We start from the raw sequence: 24,109 nt of genomic DNA on the forward strand, positions 1-24,109 counted from the left end.
ATTTGGGCTGTCTGACCTAGTTTTTTGACCCCAGGTGACACATATTCAAACTTGACCTAGAAATCATCAAAACAAACTTGCAGACCAATTTCCAGGATATTTGGATAAGAACAGTAGCCACTAGAGAATAAACAAGATTTTTCTACTTTTAGCTCCTGTGACCTAGTTTTTCATTAGAATTGACCCATGTTCTAATTCTTCCGAGAGATTAATTAGAAAAGCATCCTGACAAAGTTTGTATTGATGAAAATGTGATAAACAAGGCTGTCCGTAGACAGCGTCGCTCGACTTTTTTGATAGGTGTTTCACTTGCCGAATAAAAAATTTTTGCAATGTCAGATATGGCAATACAGAGCATTCTGTATTTACTAAAGTGACTAATTGGCATAGCTTGGATTATTTCAGTGAAGAATGACATTTTGATTGATGTGTTACCTTGACAAACACCTGGCATGAAGCAAAATTGATAATGTTCAAGGTTCAATAGGAGGCTGTTGACCAGTGACATAAAAAACTATTGACTAAATAAATTTAGACAATCAGGATATTTATCAAACAGAGCCACTTGTGAGAGAAATTTAAGCCGTGATTTTTTCATCGAGTACATGTTCAAACTACGACATTGTAACTAGACAAATCCTATAAATTTTCAAGCAAATTATGACCAGAGGAAGCAGTATTATTTTTGGGCGTATAGCATATTTATAGATTGACCTTATTGAAAGTATTGACCTATAATCATAATAATAAATTTTATCAAGCTTTGTTATGTTGTAGTTGTCCAAGTGATTGTTTAAACAAATTTCTTCAAGTTCCTTCTCCTTGCCGTAACAGATGGTAATGATTGAAATAGCAATTAAAGTTCAAAGCATTCCTCAAAGAGAGTTAAGGCAAAAGTGGATTTACCCATAATTCAATGTGTATTTTCTAATTCAAAAGCATAATTCTGTCAAAACTCTTGACAATTAAGTTCAATTTTGTTTATTAATGTCGTGATTAAAAAGTATGTCATTTCAACAGAATAACCTCAAAGTTTTAAAAAAAGTGAGTTGTAACAAAAACTTAATATAAGCCTCAAATACACTTTTTATTGAAAAAAGCAAATTCGTAAAAAGTTATAGAGCTTATGTACTTCATTCCTGAGATGGAGTTGCATATGTAACAAGTATGTTAAGTTTCAAGATCTGTAATACTTCTTGGGAAATAAAGTAGATGTTAGAAAATACTTAAAAGAGAGAGAAAAAATCCTGGCTACATGAAGGAGCGTGGCTGTAGCGATAGCTCCCCGTTTCATGAAAATGGCTAGAAATCGTGACCAAAGTCATACAGATACTTCCATATATTTGGGAAGTGTGACTTCAGTTTAGCTCCACACGTGACCCATATTCAAACTTGACCTAGAAATCAAAACAATTTTTCAAACCAATTTCCAGGATATTTGGATCAAAACAGTAGCCATTAGAGTGTTAACAAGATTTTTCTTTTTTTAGCTCCTGTGACTTAGTTTTTCATCTGAAATGACCCATGTTTGCATTTATCCGTGCAATTACCTAGACAAGCATTCTGACAACGTTTGGTGATGATTGAGACAAAAATGTGACCACTACAGTGTAAACAAGGACTTCCATATTAGGGCAGTGTTACCTTGTTTTTGACCCCAGGTGATCATTATTCAAACTTGACAAAATAAACTTTCAGACCAATTTCCAGGATATTTGGATCAAAACAGTAGCCACTAGTGTTAACAAGAGTTTTCTATTTTAAGCTCCTGTGACCTTGTTTTTCATCCGAGATGACCCATGTTCAAACTTATCCGAGCAATTACCTAGACAAGCATCCTGATCAATATTGATGACGAGTCAAAAATGTGACCACTGCATGTTAACAAGGTTTTTCCATATTTGGGCGGTGTGACCTAGTTTTTGACCCCAGGTGACCCATATCTGAACTTGACCTAGAAATCATCATAACAAATTTTCAGACCAATTTCCAGGATATTTGGATAAAAACGGTGCCCACTAGAGTGTTAACAAGACTTTTCTAATTTTAGCTCCTGTGACCTTGTAAGCCAAGATGACCCATGTTCGAACTCATCCAAGCAATTACCTAGACAAGCATCCTGACAAAGTTTGATGATGATTGAGGCAAAAATGATACCACTAGAGTGTTAACAAACAAATGTGGATGGATGACGGACATTCAACACTCCTAAAAGTGTTCTGAGTTAGCTCAGTTGAGCTAATAAAGTTAACAAAATTTTGTTTATTAATCCATTGTCTGATAAAAAAGTATTCTCTTATGACATGAATATAACCAAAGCAAACAGTCTTTTAAAAAAAATTAGTATTGAATATTCGCATAAATAAAAACATACATGTAGATTTATTGATTGGCTTCTGTTTAATAAATGTAACTTACTTTTTTTATTTTGAAAGAAAAAACAAATCATAAAAAGTTTTAGAGCTATTTTCATTCAATTCCTAGAGAATTAAATACAGCATTAATACTATCATCAAGTATTTAAACTGGAGATTAATGATCAGTAATGCTGCATATGGGAAATGAGAATAAAATATTAGTATCAAATCACTATGAGAAAGAAAGAGAAAAAAAATCCAATAATGGGTTACATGAAGAGATTTTGTGCGTAGGAGGTGTAAATGGTGGTTACTGCCGACTTAGGAGACAGTAATCTAGATAACCGTATTAGTATTTGTGAAATAGCTGCTGACTCTCTAGAAGAGCTTCCCCTTAACACCAGTATATGTCTGTGTTGATTAAGGAGAAGAGAGTAAAATAACTTGCTAGACTGATTCTCACAGTGAACGAGAAACACAGAATGCCTGTGAATCTAACAAGATACAGATAAATTTCTTGTGTATTCATGTATTCAATCGTAACTACTATATTCGGCCATTGATTTCCTGTCTTATTCTGGTGTTTTCTATTTATATATAAAATTATGTGTTATAGATTGAAGAGCATACAAAACAAAACTTTCTTAAAAACACCTAAATTAAACACTGTGTTTTTTTTTTTAATAAGAAAATTTAAAGGATAGTCCATACATTTGTTCAAGTTTGTAGTTTATGAAAGTTTGCAGTAGCTGTGACCATATAATTATCTTCTTTAAAAATAAATTTCTGATTTACTTTACTACAAGTTATCCACAGATTTTAGGATTCATTCATCCCTTGATATTGTCAATGACTTATATATCTATATTGCATTTGCAAAATCAAGCCAACCAGCATCAGGTCAGAAGGCTTGATTGTGCAAGAAAGTCTTGAATATCATCATATGCCCTTCACAGAATCAATCCAACCTCCCTCCAAAATATATGATCAATACAACCTCCCTCCAAAATATATATGATCAATCCAACCTCCCTCCAAAATATATGATCAATCCAACCTCCCTCCAAAATATATGATCAATCCAACCTCCCTCCAAAATATATGATCAATCCAACCTCCCTCCAAAATATATGATCAATCCAACCTCCCTCCATTATATATAATCAATCCCAACTCCCTCGAAAATATATGTACATGTAAGAGGAAGGGCAGATAAATGCTACATGCCTTTACATGAGATTCTCCAAATCTAGCAATAAAATAAAACAATCTCAAAATTATGATCTGCATATTTAAGATAAACATGTCTGTCAATGACCCTTATATAGCTTAGCTATCAGTCTTTGTTACCATCAATGTTTCCAAATAAATCAGATTTCCCCAGGAAACATTTATTATGCTTTCTAGTTGATCAAGAACCAATGCTAAAAGCATGTAAGTTTAGAAGATCTGTCCACAAGACTTGTAATCTACAATACATTTGATTGATAGACGCTAGCGAAACATCAAGAAAATAGAAGATTGAAATGAAGGTCTTCGAATTGATGGAGATAAGTGCACAATTTATCCTCCAGAAAGTATCAATCAGTTAACGTACAATTTTATTAGATTACAGTCGATCTGGTCGGTTTTATTTATAGGACACAATAAAATATTCCAATTGAGGCAAGCTAAATTGAATGACTTTCTGTATGTACAATGTAACAATTGTTTACAGTACTTTATAGAATATGAACTTGTGTAACTATTTTCTTCTGAGTCATCTAGAAACTTTTTAACCCTATATGTTTATCCTAGATGATTGTGTTTTTTCGACTCACTCTGTCGTCCACTGTTATTAGGAGATGTTGTTTAAATAAAAAAGTTAATGAATCCTATCATCTTTGTAGAAGTCTGCAGTGCAATGAATGCTACATGTACAAGCTAAATATATGAGCTTTGGGCATAGTTTTCCACACAAAAATACATGTTTTCCTATACATCATTCTACATAAGCAAGTGACTCTCGGGGCAGGGCCAATTTAGACCTAATGATTAAAATAACTTTTGTAAAAGAATACAAATTGATGCTATATGCCAAATATCTAAGCTCTGGGCATTGAAATTCATACATAATGACTAAGTGTGACCTTAGACGTAGGGGAAGTCAAACCTACAATCTCCGCCTTGTCTTATAATGATTAAGATTTCAGACAGATAGTTTCAATTTCCTCTTGTTGGTTTAATAAATACAGATGTAAAAATATATATTCAACATTAAAGCTGTGTGACAGCAATAGCATCAACAAACAATGTCAACAATAACATGACTGTAGCAATAGTGACTGTAGCAATAGCGACTGTAGCAATAGCGACTGTAGCAATATCAAGCTAAAAAAATAATGGAGAATGTTTTAAATGATACCAACCATTAACAACACTGTGGATACTATGATCGGATTTCTTAGATGATGATCTGGAGTGGTTTGATGCATCATAATCTTTATCACTGGATTGAGCTTTTTCTATGGCTGGGTTTGATGCCATTCCTGTAATATTACATACATCAGTATATATATTATTTTACTACAGTGTATCCCACCAACAATTTCTATATGTTTGTTACCTTAATCATTGAATATATAGAGGATATTTAATGAGAGTAGATTAAATACTAAATTTATTGAACAAGTTAAATAAAATAACATTATGCCAGCATAATATTCTTTTAATAAGTGAGTTCAATAAATTTAGTATTGAATCTACACTAATGTAATATTCTATTTATCATATATATAAAATAAGAATGGTAGACTGTTAAAAAGAGTCATTTTTCATTGACACGCCTATAGTGTAATACTAATACTACCTTGCTTTAACGCTATGTTTATATATAACGCAAATGACGTCATGTGAAAATGTTATTACACTCCTGCATCGTGGTTTATGTGATTATATCTGATAAATCATGATATATTACAGCAAGCTCATGATGATGGCAAAGTTTACATAAATTGACAAAATATTCATGTATTTGACTACCAGTAATTTCAGGAATGACAGATTTTTTACAAAACTTACACCATGGTGGGGGTCATGTTCTACCTAAGGGACATAATGTAGGTCCTCATAGCAATGCTCAATGCCAAATTTTGAAGCTGCCATGTAGTTTCACACAAGAGAATCTAAATGTTGTTCAGTATGTTTATGTACCAAGGGCAAGGCTAATTTTGACCCCCAGGCATGACCTATTTGACTTTTGTAGAGCACCATAATGTTACCTTTAAATTTCAGAAATTACCACATTTTGTGACAATACAAAATATCATAACAGAGTTCAACATTTATAATAAGACTTTGCAAACAACCTTCATAAATATTCAAAATCATAACAATACCCAGCCATTTTGTCTCCTGCATGTACAATATTCTTGTGCAATGGTTTGCAGTTTTTAACATTCATAATCTATGTCGAATAATTCTACAAGTCATAAATGTTTAATATCTAGTATTTGCATATAAGTTTACCTTTATCTCCACTATGGCCGAGACTGTGTAATTTTTCTGTTATTCCATGAAGTTTTTCTGCTAATCCACTTCTCTCCTGTTTATTGTCTACATGTATCTCTGTTGTTTGATGAGTTATTGGTGCACAAACAGTCTGAGACGCTACTGCAGCAACATCTTTAACACCAAACTCCTTGTTACCACCGCCTTGTGGTAGGAGAGCTGTGGGCGATTTTTTATTAAAAGACAAGAATAAATGCCTACACAAATCTTCACCAATATCAGCTTCCAGGTAGGTCTCCATGAACAGATGAAATCCCTCATAATCAATTGGCTGAAATAGATTCATAAACTATACATTCAACGATACTGTGCAACAAAAACCCAAACACAAAAGAGGGTTTAAAAACTAGCTACATTTATCTTACAAATATAATTATTTGATCAGCATAAGAAGAAAATACATGTAATAATATGATTTTATAACAGTCTTATTAATAATGTAAAGTTACACCTATCATTTGACTATAGTAGCATACAGTCATTTTGTTCATAAACAAATGTATATATATATATATATATATATATATATATATATATATATATATATATATATATATATATATATATATATATATATATATATATATATAGAGTTCAACCAAATAAATTAACATCACTGAAACATCTGAGAGAGCATTTAATTAAATTTGTTGATAATATCTTAAATAGTCCACACAAGGAATCTTTTGACAGAAATTTCTATATTGAGCAGCTCCTTAAAGGGGTGGACCATATCAATATGCCTTAACTTGATTGAGGACCATCAAAAGAGCCTATAGAGCAAGTTAGGTAATGATTTTAACCTTTATATACCATGGGAATATATTTTAAATGTCGCTGAAATAAAAACAATACAATAAAGAAACCTGATAATGATCAATGCATTTCTTAATGACAAGAGATTTTATTTTAGGTGTAGCAGCCCAAGGACCAACTAAATGCTTCTGAGAAAATGCATGTTATATCAATGTTCATTCAATGTTTTAAAGAACACCCACTTGTATAGTAACACCTCAGTTGTGGTAAAGCTTATGAAAAATATTAAATGGTTTTACATGATAGAAAAAACAAGGGAAGTGATAAAACATATTTGTTATCTAGCTGCAGGATCTAACTCACAGTCTCTCTCCCTTGTTGGCTGTGTAGAGACATAATGAGGCAAACTTTTATCAATAGCAATAGTAGAAAGATATACAATTATGAATGACATTTATAAACAATCAGATATAACCAGCATATACAATGATAAACAAAATGACCTTTAATAATGGTAATGACATTGTCATTTTTGTACTAAACAATTGTGCCTGTACATTTAATGTAAATCATCAATGCTATTCTGTTTCTATGGAAACGAAATTTGAGACTCAGCTTTTTTGCAGATGGAAAATCTATAAATAGACTTGTCAAAGAAAAATAAATTGGACACAGTGTGACATGTATTGGAAATTATGGCAGGCAACAAGTTTTGATTACCTGGTGAGGATAGTAAATACAATGAAACAATCAAACTCTACAAAGTCTATCTTTCTCTTTACTCTTTTTGTTTAGGGTTAAACTAAATTTCCGGGGCTGACTTCAGCGGTAAACTTCCAGCCTTAGTGGACAACTGGTTAAATCCCTAAAATTTCCACTGCACTGCAAATAAGGTTTAAATTCTCCTTTAGTATAATCATACCAAAATGGAAATCACTGTATCAGCCAGAAGAGGGACATCGGGAAGGTTAAACAAACCTATTATACCAGCACACCTCTAGGACTGGTGCTTTACAAAGCACTAATGCATTAAAAATTTTGAAACAATTTTTTAATGTTAACTGTGTCTGTTATATAATAGGTATTTTTAGAGCTGCTGAATTGCACTGAACAATAGTTATAATTGACAATTTGTAAATTTTGATGTTATAGTACCTTGCAAATATGTCCTCTTGCCAATTTTGCCTCACAAAGATACACACAAAAACATGTGAGTGTGACTGCAGTAACTGGTCATTTTGTGCTATGTTGAGTTTGAGCATAAAATGGATTAAATACTTCTCAAGTTTGTGCCAGGAAAGTGGAGGGGGTGAGAGATGTTACTAGTAGTTTCTATTATTTCTCCTAAACAGATTCAAGAAACCTAGTCTGCCAGTTTTTGACTTATTGTTTTCATGTTCATTTTCCTCAAAGTACTTCCCTCCATAGCTACAAATGCAGCCTCTAAGTAAAGTGTAAACAACATTTGTCAAGGTGAAAATATGACCCGATAACTTTTCCGAGAAATCATGAAGTATAAACAGAAATGTATTTACCTCCTCTGGGTTGTACTTGGATAGAACTCCATTATTATTGAACTCTTCCAGTACATCTTTCAACTTCTTGTTAGAATCTGAAAAACAGAATATTTACATGACAAATATAATTATGTAGTTATTTTAATCTGTTTGAAATTGTGATACAATACAGCTAATACTGAACCTAATAAGAAAATTCATTTTATTAACCCTTTTCTTCATGAGCATATTGTGAAAAATGGCCATTTTCATTGAAAAGCCTCCTGTAACAAGTTCAAACTGTTATTAAACTATGACAAATGCTTCAATACTGATGAAACTTGGCACAAAAGTTAACGCCTCTGTAAGAGCATGCTCAATCTTAAACTTCCTGTAACATTGGCAACAGGAGGACCTCTCAAAATTGCCAAAAATCACTATTTTGCATTGTTTTTTTTTCCATCAAAACTGATTTAAAAGTGCTTCAACTTCTCTTTTTAGCTTTGATTACATGTTACCTTACGATCGACCTGAGGCCATTTTTAGCCTGTCACATGTCCAAAATTTTCTTGGCGATGAGGCCCTCCAAACCCCCGAAACAGAAGGGGGCACATCCCCCATGGGGGTGGTGCCGAAAAAGTGGTCATTTTTTATCAACATTTCTCAAACGAAAAACAGTGTTTGGGGCCTAAATAGGGCATTTTTTCACTGTTTGAGGCCTCAAAAAGGGGGGGGGGGGCGAAAAGCCGTCAAAACACGTCTATATGAGGTAAAGGGTTAAATAAAAACACAACAAGATTGCATTTGTGAAAAAATGCTATGTATCGCCACCACAAAATACAAAACTTGGTCCATTAATTAAACATATTTCATTTCTCTTGCATTCATGCATTTGCTGAATGAAAGATAATAAGTTTTTACTATAAACATAACAGGGAAACACATGACCCCCCTACCTCCCCATCTGGTGTGTGGGTCCAATTTGGGCCCAAAACTATTTATATTTCCACTAGATAATGTTTTATGCTTAAGTCCATGTAGTTTTGGAAGAGCAGTTGCTTTTTTTTTTAATATTTACAAAATATAGACCTACATATAGGGAAAACTGATGATATTATTACAAGACATACAATATCTGATGTATGAACATGAATATTATATAAAATCAAATAACAGGATACTTAATACCGCAAAACTAAATAAAGATAAAGAAGTTGTTAGCATGTAACATAATGATGAAACATAATAATGGAATATAATAATGACATTATTGCATGACTAAAAAGGATTTTACTCAATACAGCTTTTATTGTAATTATCATTTCATGCTTTATACAGCATATATCGCTATTTCTACCTGCATGTATAATATTACATTTATAGACTAAGTTTCAAACATAATTATACTATACAGAAAACACACATCCGGAATAAAGGTAAAGTGATCTAAGGCAAGTTTATTTAATTGTTACAAATGTCCTTCCATACCATGGAATTCACATGTAAGTGTAGCTATTTAAAATTAAAGTGTACATGAATCCAAAAAGGTGAAGAAAAGAATTATGAAAATTTCCTCTGAAGTTATTAAGTGTGACCTTGACCTTTGAGCAGGTGTGGCATACTGTCATCATATCCAACATATTTATAGGAAGTAATTTTAAAATTCATCTAAGGATGACAAAATTGTTCACACCACACAACAATTAATGCAAGTGGATCCCACTGACTCAAAGTGTCATTCATTTATGCAAAATTATTTCAAAATCCATCCATGAATGACAAAGGTATTCACCAATCAAAAAGAGGACAGATGGATGGACAACCATTTTTCATTTGTGGGCTCTATCTTTTAATAAACAAGCCAAAATTACAACTTCAGCCAATGGTAACTTATGTGGTTTCTGTTTTTTGTTTGTTTACTCATATTATTGACAGAATGAAGCTAACAAACCAATACAGTAAACTCCTTTTATAATAATATTCAGGGGACCTAAGAATTTATATCATTATATCCAAAAATCATTATATTCGGGAGGCAACAAACAAGAATGGAGGTGTTTGATAGATGTAAAATAAAATATCTTTGGAGTCCAAAATTTTATATTTTGTTTTAATATCTAACTGATCACATAAACAGGAGTTATTACTCAACCAATTAATCATTTGTATTAAAGTGATTTGGTTTGCTTACTGCCTGATAATTTGAGACTTTTATCATAAATATTCAAGTAACTGTCATTAATGCTTAAAGCAAAATCTCTGGTTGGTCATAAATGGTCATTTACACCTTTTCACACAGTACAAAAAAATATCACATTAAAAATTGAAAGGTTGCGCATGGGAAAGAAAAGTAGCGTCCTTATATCCGAAGTACCGCTCAAGAGTTGAAGACCGCAGCCACAACATTGTTATAAGCAGTATATCTTTATAAGTGATATCATTATAAGAGGGCTTACTCAAATTTCTGTAGATGTTTGCCCAGTAAGACAGACAGACTGACTGAAAATACAAAACAAGCCACTGCTGGGAAGGGCAACATTTGACTTTTTTTACCTTTTCTCAAAGCAAACAAATAAAGGGTTAAAGAAAAAAAAAATCTTAATTTTTTTATATCAATAGGACTGTTTAGTCACACTTGTTGTTTATGACCTTGACCTTGAATGTTAAATTTCTGAATTTTCACTGGATTTTGCTATAACTGACTTGGTAATTAATAAATGGATTATCTTCACACTTGGACTAAACAACCTTTTGGATAAAACCTTCTAAAAGGTTAAATTGACATTGACCTTGAGCTTTAAACGACCTTCCTTGTCAAGGTCAAATTATTGAATTTCGGTTTAGTTGTCATAATTTTGTTATTTATGTATAGATTTGATTAGTATGTGGAAAAAACAACACTTTAGACTCAATGGTCATGTTGATTAATTCAGATATGACCTTTACCATTAAATGAACTTGACCATCAAGATCAGAATGATGATTGTCTTTTGCTTATATTTTCTTAACTTTGTCATTTAATTATGGAAATGATTCATAGTAGGATACCTGTGAAGTTAGAGGGCACAAGGGTTATTGGTCGGAAATTATTATGACATACACAGTCAACGTGACCTTGACATTTGACCCTACAACTCCAAATCAATAGAGGTCATCTACTGGCCTTGGAAGACTAATGCACTTGTGAAGTTAAAGGGCCAATGGGAGTTGTCAAGTAATTGGTTGGAATTTGTTTTGACATACAGTCAATGTGACCTATACCTTTGACCACATAATCAATAAGAGTCATGTATTTCTCAAAACCAATATCCCTAAGTACATTTATTATTTTTTAGATGTTAAATATGTTTAACAGTTGCAATTTAAATCAAAAACTCAGTTATAAATGATACCATAGAATGTGTGGTTTAAAATGGAACAACAAGAGATGTGCTTTACTCAACATTATTAATCATTGAAACACAAGCAATTTTCAATTGTAATTCCCTGCCTGTCTCCTAACTATAATAAATGGCCATCACATTTCCAGAGAAAAATCTAATTATATACCTGATTTGCTATAAAAAGTATCAGAAGTAAAAACAGTGAATTATGATCACACCCAAAAATGGCATCAACAAGCCTAAAGAAACTAGACAATTTGATTAGTTTTTCATTTATCAGTAACTTTTTACAAGACTGTTGATCATGAAGGAGAAAATGCTAAAATAATTGTACTTCCTTACCTATAAATATTTATTACCATTTTGTGGGCTTGATGAAACACTGCCTTATCTCAATATATCATTGATGATTATACATATGAACATCAAAAGTTTGTCCAATTTATGATAAAGAGGAAAATAACAAATGTAAAAGGGTAAATAGGGTACTGTCAAAAATAGATGAAATGAGTGTAATGGGGCAAGTCACATATTAACAACCAAAGCGTCACCCAAACCATAATCGCAAGCTAACTTTGCAAGCTTGTCACAAGCATATATTGCAAGCTTGCCACTGGCTAGTAATTGAACCAAAGCGTCATTTTGTTATATTCCCCCCTGCCCACCCTGTTTCTGACAACTTTTTTTCACATGACATGCAGCAAATAATGTGCCTTCTTATCAACAGTATGTTTAATGTTAAGAATTCAATCAGTTCACAAGATCAAGTAATGCTCTTGTTTGTTATCTAACACACTTTAATGAACACAAAATCTTATCAGCAACAAAAAAAGCGATTATGGTCATGCCTATGTAATAAATCAAAATGTTTTTATCAGCAATTTACGTCATACAAATATTAATTTCCTTATATAGAAATGGCTATCACAAAATACATATCATATCTCATACAACAGCTAAACACATTGGACATAGTTTGACACTTCATGTTTGATTTGAAACACAGAATGAAAAATGGCTTGAAAGATTACAAAGTACATAAAAGAGAATTGTTCTCACATTAATATTGCATGGTTCTGTTCTTTATCTTAATGAAGTTCACATCAGTAAACCTTATATCACAAAATGTGTCCATTGGAAATTTAGAGTGAGTATTTACTTACGAATTTATGTTCTTATGCATATTTCACAAAGGTCATGTGTCACATGACCTTTGTGAAATATGCATGAGAACATAATTGTGTTATACAGGGGATGGCAGGCGGGTAGGGGGTTTAACCCTGGCGCCGCTTACCCCATATGAATCTTATAATTGAGCATTTGTAAAAACTATCTGTGAATTCCAGCTGATCCAGATGTGCACTATAACATCATATGTGAAACGAAAAATAGGTTTTAAACCTTTTAAACATGTATATAAACTTTTTTACTGAGAAAGAGAAATGTAATTCTACCCTCCTGACTTTCCTCTATATATACCCATTTTTGTTTTGGAATTTTAAGCAGTCTTCGTCGAAATATTTTTTCTGTTTTGAGTTCTGGTGTGTCTAAAACATGAAAGGCGTATCAGTCTTAAACGACTCAAAATACATAGCTTTTACAAAATTTTACCTCTGAAAAATAACATTCAACCATACCAGCTAGGTAAAAGGAAATTAATGTTAGATGGTTTCTAGATAGTTTTTCATCTGAGATGACCCATGTTAGAACTAGTCTAAGCAATTACTTGCGACAAACACCCTCACCAAGTTTAGTGACAATAGAGGCAACAAGAGTACTTCTAGGCGGAGCATTATGTGCCTGAAAGTGTTGTTTTTTTTGCATTTTTTAGTAAGGATGAAGCATTTGTAAGACATGGGAATTAAATAAAGTATTACCTTCTTCAAAGAACAATCCTCCTATGAAGTTTGAATATTGTTGGCCAAATGGAACTTAAGTTATGCTCCGGAAATTGTTTACAGTATTAAAGTAATAGTGACCTTGAATGTTGATCTTGTCACCCCAAAATCAATAGGGGTGTTCTACCCAATATGGACAACCATCCTATGAAGTTTGAACACTGTGGGCCAAATGGATCTTAAGTTATGTTCTGAAAACTGTTTTCAGTTTTAAAGTAATAGTGACCTTGACCTTTGAACACTGTGGGTCAAATGGAACTTAAAGTTATGTTTCGGAAACTGTTTTCAGGTTTTAGGTAATAGTGACCTTGACATTTGACCTTGTGGCCCCAAAATCAATAGGGGTCTTATAACCAATAAGGACAGTCATTCTATGAAGTTTCAACACTGTGGGCCAAATGGAACTTAAGTTACGCTCCGGAAACTGTTTTCAGTTTTAAGGTAATAGTAACCATGACCTTTCGACCCCAAAATCAATAAGGGTCTTCTACCCAATATGGACAATCATCCTATGCAGTTTGAATATTGTGGGCCAAATGGAACTTAAGTTATGCTCCGAAAACCAAATTGCTAACAGACAGATAGACCGACGGACGCCTGGGGGTATAACATAATATGCCAGAAATTCTTTCGGGCATATAAAAATGTGACAACTGGAGTGTTAACAAACTACATTGTAAATGTGGACAGATGACAGCCGATGGCTGATGGACATTAAACGATCCTAAAACTCACTGGTAAGCTAAACAAGAGCCCGGTTTGAGCCGGGTGATGCTCCCCGAATAGGTTTTTGACACAGGAAAGTACACCTCTTGTAGTTTCAGAGTTATGTCCCTGGAAAAAGTTCAAAGTGCAATAATTCCAAAATTAGGAAAGGCAGAGTTACTGTTCTTTCCACTGCACTTCTAATCACTGTTATCTATCAACTTACAAAGTTTCTTGTTGACATCTCTTATGGTTTCCGAGTTATGTTCCGGACAAATTCAAAAAGTAAAAATAAACAAATGGCAATAACTCAAGAATTAGGCAAGGTAGAGTTATGATTCTCATGCACTGCACATCTACCCATTGAGATACATCTACCTACAAAGTTTCATGTTGATATCTTTTATAGTTTTACAGCTATGTCCAGTACAAGATTTTTCTAAAAGGGGAGATAATTCAAAAATGAGGCTTAGCAGAGTTATGTTTTTTTTTGCACTGCACTTCTACTCAATGAGATCTATCTACCTACAATGTTTCATCTTGATATCTCTTATAATTTAAGAGTTATGTTCTGGACAAAGTTCAGTGTAAAAATTAACAAAGGGCAATAACTCTAAAATTAGGACAAAAAGAGTTATTGTTCTTAAGCACTGCATATCTACCCATTGAGATCTATTCACCTACAAAGTTTCATGTTGATATCTCTTATAGTTTTAGAGTTATGCCCCGGACAAGATTTTTCTATAAGGGGAGATAATTCAAAAATGAGGCTTAACAGAGTTATGGTTCTTTTGCACTGCACTTCTACTCAATGAGATCTATCTACCTACAATGTTTCATCTTGATATCTCTTATAGTTTTAGAGTTATGTTCCGGACAAAGTTCAAAGTGTTGAAATTAACAAAGGGCAATAACTCCAAAATTAGGACAAAAAGAGTTATTGTTCTTATGCACTGCACATCTACCCATTGAGATCTATTCACCTACAAAGTTTCATGTTGATATCTCTTATAGTTTTAGAGTTATGCCCCGGACAAGATTTTTCTATAAGGGGAGATAATTCAAAAATGAGGCTTAACAGAGTTATGGTTCTTTTGCACTGCACTTCTACTCAATGAGATCTATCTACCTACAATGTTTCATCTTGATATCTCTTATAGTTTTAGAGTTATGTTCCGGACAAAGTTCAAAGTGTTGAAATTAACAAAGGGCAATAACTCCAAAATTAGGACAAAAAGAGTTATTGTTCTTATGCACTGCACATCTACCCATTGAGATCTATTCACCTACAAAGTTTCATGTTGATATCTCTTATAGTTTTAGAGTTATGCCCCGGACAAGATTTTTCTATAAGGGGAGATAATTCAAAAACCGGGCAAAATAGAGTTATGGTTCTTTGACACTGCACTCCCTCTCAATGCCCTCTACCACTATATGAAGTTTAAACAAATTATCTCCAAGGCTTTTCAAGTTATGCTCCGGACAAGAAAACGGACGGACAGACGGACGGACGGACAGACGGACAAGGCGCCGACTATATGCTCCCCAGAAATTTTTCGGGGAGCATAAAAAAAATGTGAGCTTCTTTGTTTAGAAAGCTTTGGAGTATGTATCATCTTGTTTTTCAGGGAATAATAAATCAATGAGAATTGATTAAATTCAAGATTACAGGTAATGATTAGGATATTTTGATTAGTCAACGTTATTTCATCTAAATGGTCATATCATTAACATTTAATATGAAAATCAAAACGAGTACCTTTTAATGTGTGACTATGGGGGCTTTAGTTGTAATGCAAGAGTGGTGATGACAGTAACCTCTACTCATTTCATGTTGCATAATAATGATGTCATACAGCCAGGGCAAAACTTATGTTTCAAATCAAACTGTGAAGTTAGGCTTTGCAGGGGAATTAATTTGTGAAGTCATGATTTATCAGAACTAGAACTGTGTCCAAAGGACACGGATGCCACCACTGTGCAGATGTGCTCCTAAACAAGAGCATGCATATCTGTATGTAAGATTTTTATGTGGAACTTTTTATTCTGCAGCTGCAAAGGAATTTAGGAGTCCTGTATATTATTAATGTTGTTGATTCATTTTTAAAATAAGATATTTTATACAAGGGTTCTTCCTTTACTTCCATCTACACATTAAGGTTGTTCATCCCTGGAAGTTTAAGCAAAATCTGCCATCCGGTTTGAGAGGAGTTGCGTTCACAAAATTTCTATATGGTATATATTGAAAAAATCAACAAAGGGCCATAATTCTGTTAAATTTGGTCGCAGCAAAAATTCCTTCCTTTACTACCATGTACACATTAAGGTTGTTCATCCCTGGAAGTTTAAGCAAAATCTGCCATCCGGTTTAAGAGGAGTTGCGTTCACAAAATTTCTACATAGTATATGGTGAAAAAATTAACAAAGGGCCATAATTCTGTTAAATTTGGTTGCAGCAAAAATTCCTTCCTTTACTACCATCTACACATTTAGGTTGTTCATCCCTGGAAGTTTAAGCAAAATCTGCCATCCGGTTTAAGAGGAGTTGCGTTCGCAAGATTTCGGGACGTACGGACGGACGTACGTACTCACAAAATGGTACTTATGTGACTTTTCCTTTGATCTTTTCGGCCATTTTTAGTCACACAAGGCTTAAAAAAAGACACACAAGTAAAAACGGAATGAATAGGATCAAAGAGAATTTACTGTTACCCATTGTTCTCCAAGTCACACAAGTACCTCTGGGTAAACATTTTGGGTTTAGGGGCTATATAACAGTAAAGAGAACAAAAGAGAACATCAACAATAGGTTCATTCCGTGATCAAAGGGTTTATGGGCTAGTAGCCCTTATGAAAACAAAGAAAATAACAAAGAAAATAGCCCCTAAATCCAAAATGTTGGAACGGACAGACATACGGACGGACGGACAAGTGCAACGCTATATGCTCCCCACTTTGTGGGGGCATAAAAATGCTGCTTATATGAACACTCCTAATGTAAGTGAAGGTTCCTGTTTTGGAAAATTCTGGTCACTGGTTACAAATTTTAAGGATGTACATTTGGACAGAGCTCTGGAGAGCTAAATACTTTCATCTTGACCTTTCAACATACATATACCGTACGTCAAGTTATTTTCTAGAATGGTAAAATTTGAAGTTTTGGCAGTAATTTAATTTTAGCGAATCTAACTTTAGCAATTTTGTTGTACATGTTTCTTTTTTCACGTTTTTTCCGCTAACAAAGAGACAGCACTCTATTCTCTGACATTTATTATTTTTACACCTGAAACTTTGTTTTCAATTTTCTTATTGCTGTATTGTTTACTGAATAGTATTCGATATTTCACACTTACCTCCTCTCACCTTATTGTTAACATGTTATTGTTAAGCTGCCTATATTTGTACACCTATATGCAAGGTGTGAACAGTTAGTTGGTAAAACGTACTAAAATACCTGTTGCTCACATTGTCACATAACTTTTTTGATGTAGATTTTAAAGAAAAGAACATTTAATATTGAATAACCTGTAATATATGTAATACTGGTATTTGATACATTGATATCTAGGTACCACATGTAATATATATGACTAAACTGGGTCTTAAATCTAAAGAAGTAAATCAACTTGCAGAACCCCTGTATTAAATTGAAGTAAAATTTAGTGAATCTGTCTTTCGCAAATGTTCAATGCATATATAGCGAAAAATTATCTACCTGACAAAAACCAATATACAGTATATAATTCAAACTTCAAATTTGAATACCTGAAATATTTTATAAATTATGTGAAACTTGTGACATCAGCAAAAGGAGTTGATCACTTAAAACAAAAGATAATAGAAACAATATATGCCTTTCAGATGCTCAAACACATGGTAAACTTTGTTGTTACTTACATGATGTATATTCCTGAAGCTGGTGAAATTCTCCAGGACTCAGTTTCTGCCAGTGAAAAGACATTGTTGTATGGTATTTTCTTCTCTCTTCTCCTCATGAACGGTCAAATCACCTTTGACCACACTAAATTAAATCCCTTGATTTCATGGAAGATCCTTTGAATCACCAATTGTTGGCTTCCAGGAAAATTCAAATCTATTCCTCTTCTTTTAATAGAAGTAACTCAATTCACATATTTGGGCTTCCATAAAACTAGATTATCTCCCTTGCTTTCATGGGAAACAACTCTTAGTTAGCTTCCAGTTTGCTTATATTCTAGCAGGTCAATGCTCTTGTCTATGAAGGGTACAAAATTCACCTTACTTCAAGCTGACTTCATGCCTCATGTTTCCCATATAACCTACAAAAATATTTATGTTTGAAATTATTTATGTATGTAACAAATAAATGCAACAAGAGCTGTCAGTAGGACAGTGTGTTTGAATATTCTGAGAACATGATAGCTTGGAAAATATATAATTTTCAAAGTTCAATAAGGGCCATTATAAGTCTAAATTCAAGATTGAGTCATGAGCCTTTGAAAGTTACCTTCTAATAAGTGTGTGAATTTTCAACAAATTCCCTTAAGTTGTTCTGGAGATATTGACTTACAGGCAAAGCTTGATGACGATGCCCAAGTCAAGGTGAGTACAATCTCCAAATAGTTAAGCTAAATTAGATTAGCCATCACAAATAATAGCAAAGTAAAAACAAACCCAGATTCAAGACTGATTGGTCTAGTATTAGTACTCTAAATAAACTATATATCTCTATAAATAGATAATCCAAATTTCACCAGAAAATGATCAACATGTGTGGAAGACATTTTCCATACATATTATTATGATAGACAAAATTGTTTTCTACATAAATATAATTGATAAAACAAAACTGATTAATCAAACATGGTGAAGGGTCAACAAGACATAGTTTGGAAGCAATTATCTGAAAAAGAATGTTGGCCAAGTGTTCCTCTGGTCAAGGACCTGTGTTAAAGTGAATTGGTCTAAAATGGAAGGTCTGTAATACAATCAGTATTTTGTATTAGACATAACAACTTACTATGCAAGAATTATACATGGAAGTTGTTGGCTAATATGAGATACATAATTTGATATTAAATACATTGATATAGCAGATAATAAAACAGTTTAGAACAAAATACTATTGTTCATCATATAAATATTAATGTTCATTCTAAAACACTTAGAACTTTAACATTTTTTTTCAGAATATCTAAATGATAGATTTCTATTGTTTTTGTTTTTTTTGAATATTTGAAAAACTTATGGTAAATGTACCCATTGAAGACCTATCCACTTTAAGTGAGCACAAATCATGTGATGAGCAGACACTTGTTTTAGGAAAAAATCACTGGCATGTCACTGCTATTCCTTGCAGTTCCCAAATATGATGAATGTTTTTCCTATCCCACTATTTAAACAACATTCAATAGAGCCAAATTGGAAGTTTGCATCTAAATGAAACATGCAAACAATAATTATGCACAACTAGGCTTGATGACAATCACTTAAGTGGATTTTTCATTCATATAAGACAAGTGGTTGTGAAATAAAGGGCTGACAAGACTGCACTGGACAGACAGACAAACAGACAGACAGTGCAAAGCACCATTGTCCCAGACTGCCAAGTTCTACAAAAACGAAATATAAACTATCCACTTAGATCAGGCATGGTGTGGTGGACCAATCATGTTAGACTATCATCATGATCCAAATTGGCAAGGAAAAGTGCCCTTCATTCAATCTTACCTGGTCATGGCTTTTAGACTTCTGTGCTTCTTACAGGAAGTAACTAAACCCACAACAGTAAAATAATATCATGAGGAAGTTTTCCTTACTCAGTATGGTCTGATATAATCATCTCTAATTTTCCTTATTTCAAATAATGAGCTGATCAAAATCATCTAAAGTTTACCTAATGCCTGGTACTGAAGTTATGGGATGCTCATATATGAGCAAAAGTGTTTCCTACTTTAGTTTATAAATTGTTCTCCAGGCCTGGTGATGCCATATATTAAGGGAATGACATTTTTAAAGTACATGGTTTTTTGATACGGCTCATTTTTAGCAATGCTCTCCTTCTGTGGCAGGTAAAACATTAACTGCTGTTAAATTGCAGAATTTACCAACAGCTTCCTTTCAGTGTGCCAAACAATACAAATGATAATACATTTAAATCATTCAAAAGTGTTTCATTGCTGGCTAATCTTAAATATTAACTGGCTGCTTAAAACTCTACAAAGGGAAACCTCGGTTGACCTCTACATATATAACTTTATATACAGGTGGGTCCAAAGAGTAAACCTTCAATAGCCAGATAGCACTATCAGATGAAGAAAAGCCCTGGCAGGATTTGAACTTACAGTATTAAGTGACAAATGATTCTTACCTCAATCATACTAACCATTCCATTACTGACAATTGATAGAGTATGTTAAGCAATTGGATAAAAGAAACAAAGAGGATAAAGTTATAGGTAGGAACACATGGCCAAATGATACAGTCAAGATGGACTTATGGACAACAAATACAGTAAAGAACAACTTACACAGTAAATATCAACAGATGAATCATATAAACCATTTGGCTGACAACTGATAGAATTAGTACAGTAGAACCCCACTAATGAGACTACTTATGGTTCTGAGTGTCAGTATTCAATTGAACGTAAGCAGAATTTACAAACAACAAAACATTCAAGAAAAAAACAAACAGCTAAACTTAAATTATCTAAAAATATTGTTTATAATCAACAAATTCATTAAAGCAATTAAGTTTCTTATTACAAATAATCTTTTGTTACCATCCAATAAAGAAACACATATACATAATCTGACAAATTTTACACCTATCAATGAGCAACAACCATAACTCATTCTTAATGTCATAAAAACATGGGTCAATAATTAGAACAAAACTCTTACCAAAGTTGACTGACAATAACAACTGGAATGCATAATTTTACCACTATTGAGGTATGGTTAATTGGTAGGGAGAGATGTACAGATGGGCCATTGGTAATGAGGAGGATAAACAGATGGGTAATTGATAATGAGGATAATTGTTTGTTTGTTTGTTTGATCGGGTTTTACATCACACCGTCACAGTATAGGTTATATCGCAACATTCCAGCTTTACTGGTGGAGGAAGACCTCGGGTGCCCCTCCGTGCGTTATTTCAGGTACAAACAGGCACCTGAGTAGGACCATCGATGTTCCCTAAGCTGGCTGGATAGGAATGAGGATAAAGAGATGGACCATTGAAAATGAGGATAAACAGATTGGCCATTGACAATGAGGATAAACAGATGGGTAATTGATAATGAGGATAAACATATGGGTAATTGATAATGAGGATAAACAGATGGGTAATTGATAATGAGGATAAACATATGGGTAATTGATAATGAGGATAAACAGATTGGCCATTGAAAATGAGGATAAACAGATTGATAATGAGGATAAACAGATTGGCCATTGATAATGAGGATAAACAGATTGACCATTGATAATGAGGATAAACAGATGGGTAATTGATAATAAGGATAAACAGATGGGCCATTGATAATGAGGACTAACAGATAGGCCTTTGATAATGAGGATAAACAGATAGGCCATTGATAATGAGGATAAACAAATAGGCCTTTGATTATGAGGATGAAAGATGGGTCATTGATAGCAAGGATATACAGATTGGTCATTGTTAGTAAGGATAAACAGACAGAAAATTAATAGAGCAAAGATAAACAGATCGGCAATGTACAACTGTCGTAAATTTTAGAACGCAGTAAGGTACAATTCTAAGAAAGTATTATTAAAAACATGATGTGGAGACAAAGGATATCAAACTGCCTCTACCATATGCCTTCCTGATCACCCTTAAATTATTATCATAACATGAGATTGAACAAAGAAGTAAACCCATTAAGATGAATACTGTTGTCTAATTAGACATTATAGTGTCATGCTATTGATTTAATTACAACATAAATTAATCACAGTTAACATGACTGAATAATGTCAGTCATCATAATACAATAGTCAATATTCATTAATGTCAAACAGTCCTTCAACTATCAATCTATATAAATGTTAAACAAAATTAGTTCTTCTAAGCTATGCAGAAAACACCCCAGATGGAACAGACCACTTTATTCACAATCAATAAGGATGGGGAAACATTTTTACTCATTCATATAATTTTACTCACACAATAAATTATTATTATACTTTTCTTCAATAATAGAAATTTTTCAATGTGATTGAGTGAGGTCATGTTTTGTTTCTCTTTTGTTCTAATTATTTTAGAAGACCAAGTGTGTTCTTTCAAAATTATTAAATGTGTAAAATATGTTGTTAATTGGCACATATCTTATAAGTGTCATTATTGTAATAAGATCTGTGGTGACTGATTATAATATATTTCATTAACTCATGAACTGCAGCATGATCATAATCAAATGCATTACAATATACAAATATTTAATGTCAATTCTAAAAGTATACTCACAACTATTTACTGTATTAAAACTATAATAGTTTTAATAAAGTACAGGAAATATGTCAAACATGGATAAAGTAAAGATTATTGGTGTAAAGGTCTGCCTTGACTTGATCAAATTTAACTGGTGACTATGTGTTCACAATCCACATCACTTTATGTCATTTGCCATACTTTTAACTACACTATTAATGGTGGTTATAAAACAGACCAAAAAAATACATGAATAAAACATGTAATTGTGTAATTGAGTTTTATATCATACATTAAAACAATGTATACTTATATGAAGTATATATCTCTAATACAAGTCTAACCTGAGACATGTATTCCAAAAATTATATTCCTGTACTTTAAACTAGCAAATCCACTATAAATTCAATACAACAGATAAAATCTGATCAGGTTTCATAGCAACACATACTTTCCTATTCTTTCCAATTAATTCTGTTTTACGTTTTCCATTCATTTAAGCTCAACATCCAAAGAAAGATATGAAGATTTTTTTAGACTTGTTGCACCTCCTACATTTATAGAAGATATATTTGTGGGACTGAAAAATACATATATACATCATCCAACTTCACACCAATTTGACAATATTGTGGTTCCACACACACTCACACACTCTGTAACCAGATAGAAAAATTGTTCAGTGGTTTGCACAACAATTTTCCATATTATATAGATTTGTGTGTTTCTATGGAAACAGAGATAGTTCCTCTTATGGAAAACTTACTGGTTAATCTTATTCCATTGCTTATAGTCCTCTATCCATTGACCATTATGTTCTTAATTTTATTTCCCAATAAAAGCAGAAGCAAATTTTTACGCTTTTTTTTTAATTCCCAAGAAATCATGCAGTTTCAATGGCATTTATTTAAGCCGATATACTTTTCCATGAAGGCGGGTCACAATGTGTTAGTGCCAGAGAAGTGAGTCGACAGATTACAAGTTATTTAAACGACAAACACCGATCAATAGGACAACAGGCTTACCAATGATGTAGTCTTCTCCATACACACAATAATGCCTCTCATGTTAGAATCACATTCAAACTACTTTTGTTCTTATTGTTCTGTAAATCCACTTTCACAATTATTTCAGCTTCAGAAAGGTGTTCAATCCATCACAACTTTATCTCTACCAGTTTGTACTTTATTTCAATAATATTTCAATATTATTATTGGTGTATACAGTTTAAACCTTAACAGTTTATCTAAAAATATAATCATTTATTTATTGAAACCAAATTTTTTCTGTAAAAAATTCTCTTAGGATATGAAATTTTAAGTTCAGTAAAAATACCCCGAAATATGGTGTTTATATTGTTATATTGTTGTATATTTACATGGATGTAAGAAGCTTCTAGAGATGATGAAGCAGACTGTACAGGCTCACTGATACATTTGTTATTCATTAACAGATATTGATAAATATTATATGCAAATATGATGCAGATGATAGGGTTGAAGCATTATAACACATTATCTATTAATCTCAAT

The 24,109-nt window shown here is 32.8% G+C and overlaps 1 protein-coding gene across 1 annotated transcript in view; it reads right to left on the minus strand.

Annotated features, from left to right (window-relative positions):
- Positions 1-4,727: 4,727 nt before the first annotated feature.
- Positions 4,728-24,109, minus strand: part of LOC132748853 (diacylglycerol kinase 1-like) — a 45,162-nt gene continuing 25,780 nt past the window's right edge. Inside the window, exons 4-8 of the mRNA XM_060738508.1 lie at positions 23,603-23,760; positions 18,042-18,442; positions 8,198-8,274; positions 5,865-6,177; positions 4,728-4,885 (exon numbers count right to left, since the gene is read on the minus strand). Of these exons, the coding sequence (XP_060594491.1) occupies positions 4,728-4,885; positions 5,865-6,177; positions 8,198-8,274; positions 18,042-18,105 (612 nt within the window). The 5' untranslated portion in view covers positions 18,106-18,442; positions 23,603-23,760. The remainder of the gene's footprint in view (positions 4,886-5,864; positions 6,178-8,197; positions 8,275-18,041; positions 18,443-23,602; positions 23,761-24,109) is intronic.

This window comes from Ruditapes philippinarum, unplaced genomic scaffold (assembly GCF_026571515.1).
Source record: "Ruditapes philippinarum isolate M1 unplaced genomic scaffold, ASM2657151v2 ctg535_1_1_1_1, whole genome shotgun sequence".
In the NCBI taxonomy this organism is placed as follows: Eukaryota; Metazoa; Mollusca; class Bivalvia; order Venerida; family Veneridae; genus Ruditapes; species Ruditapes philippinarum.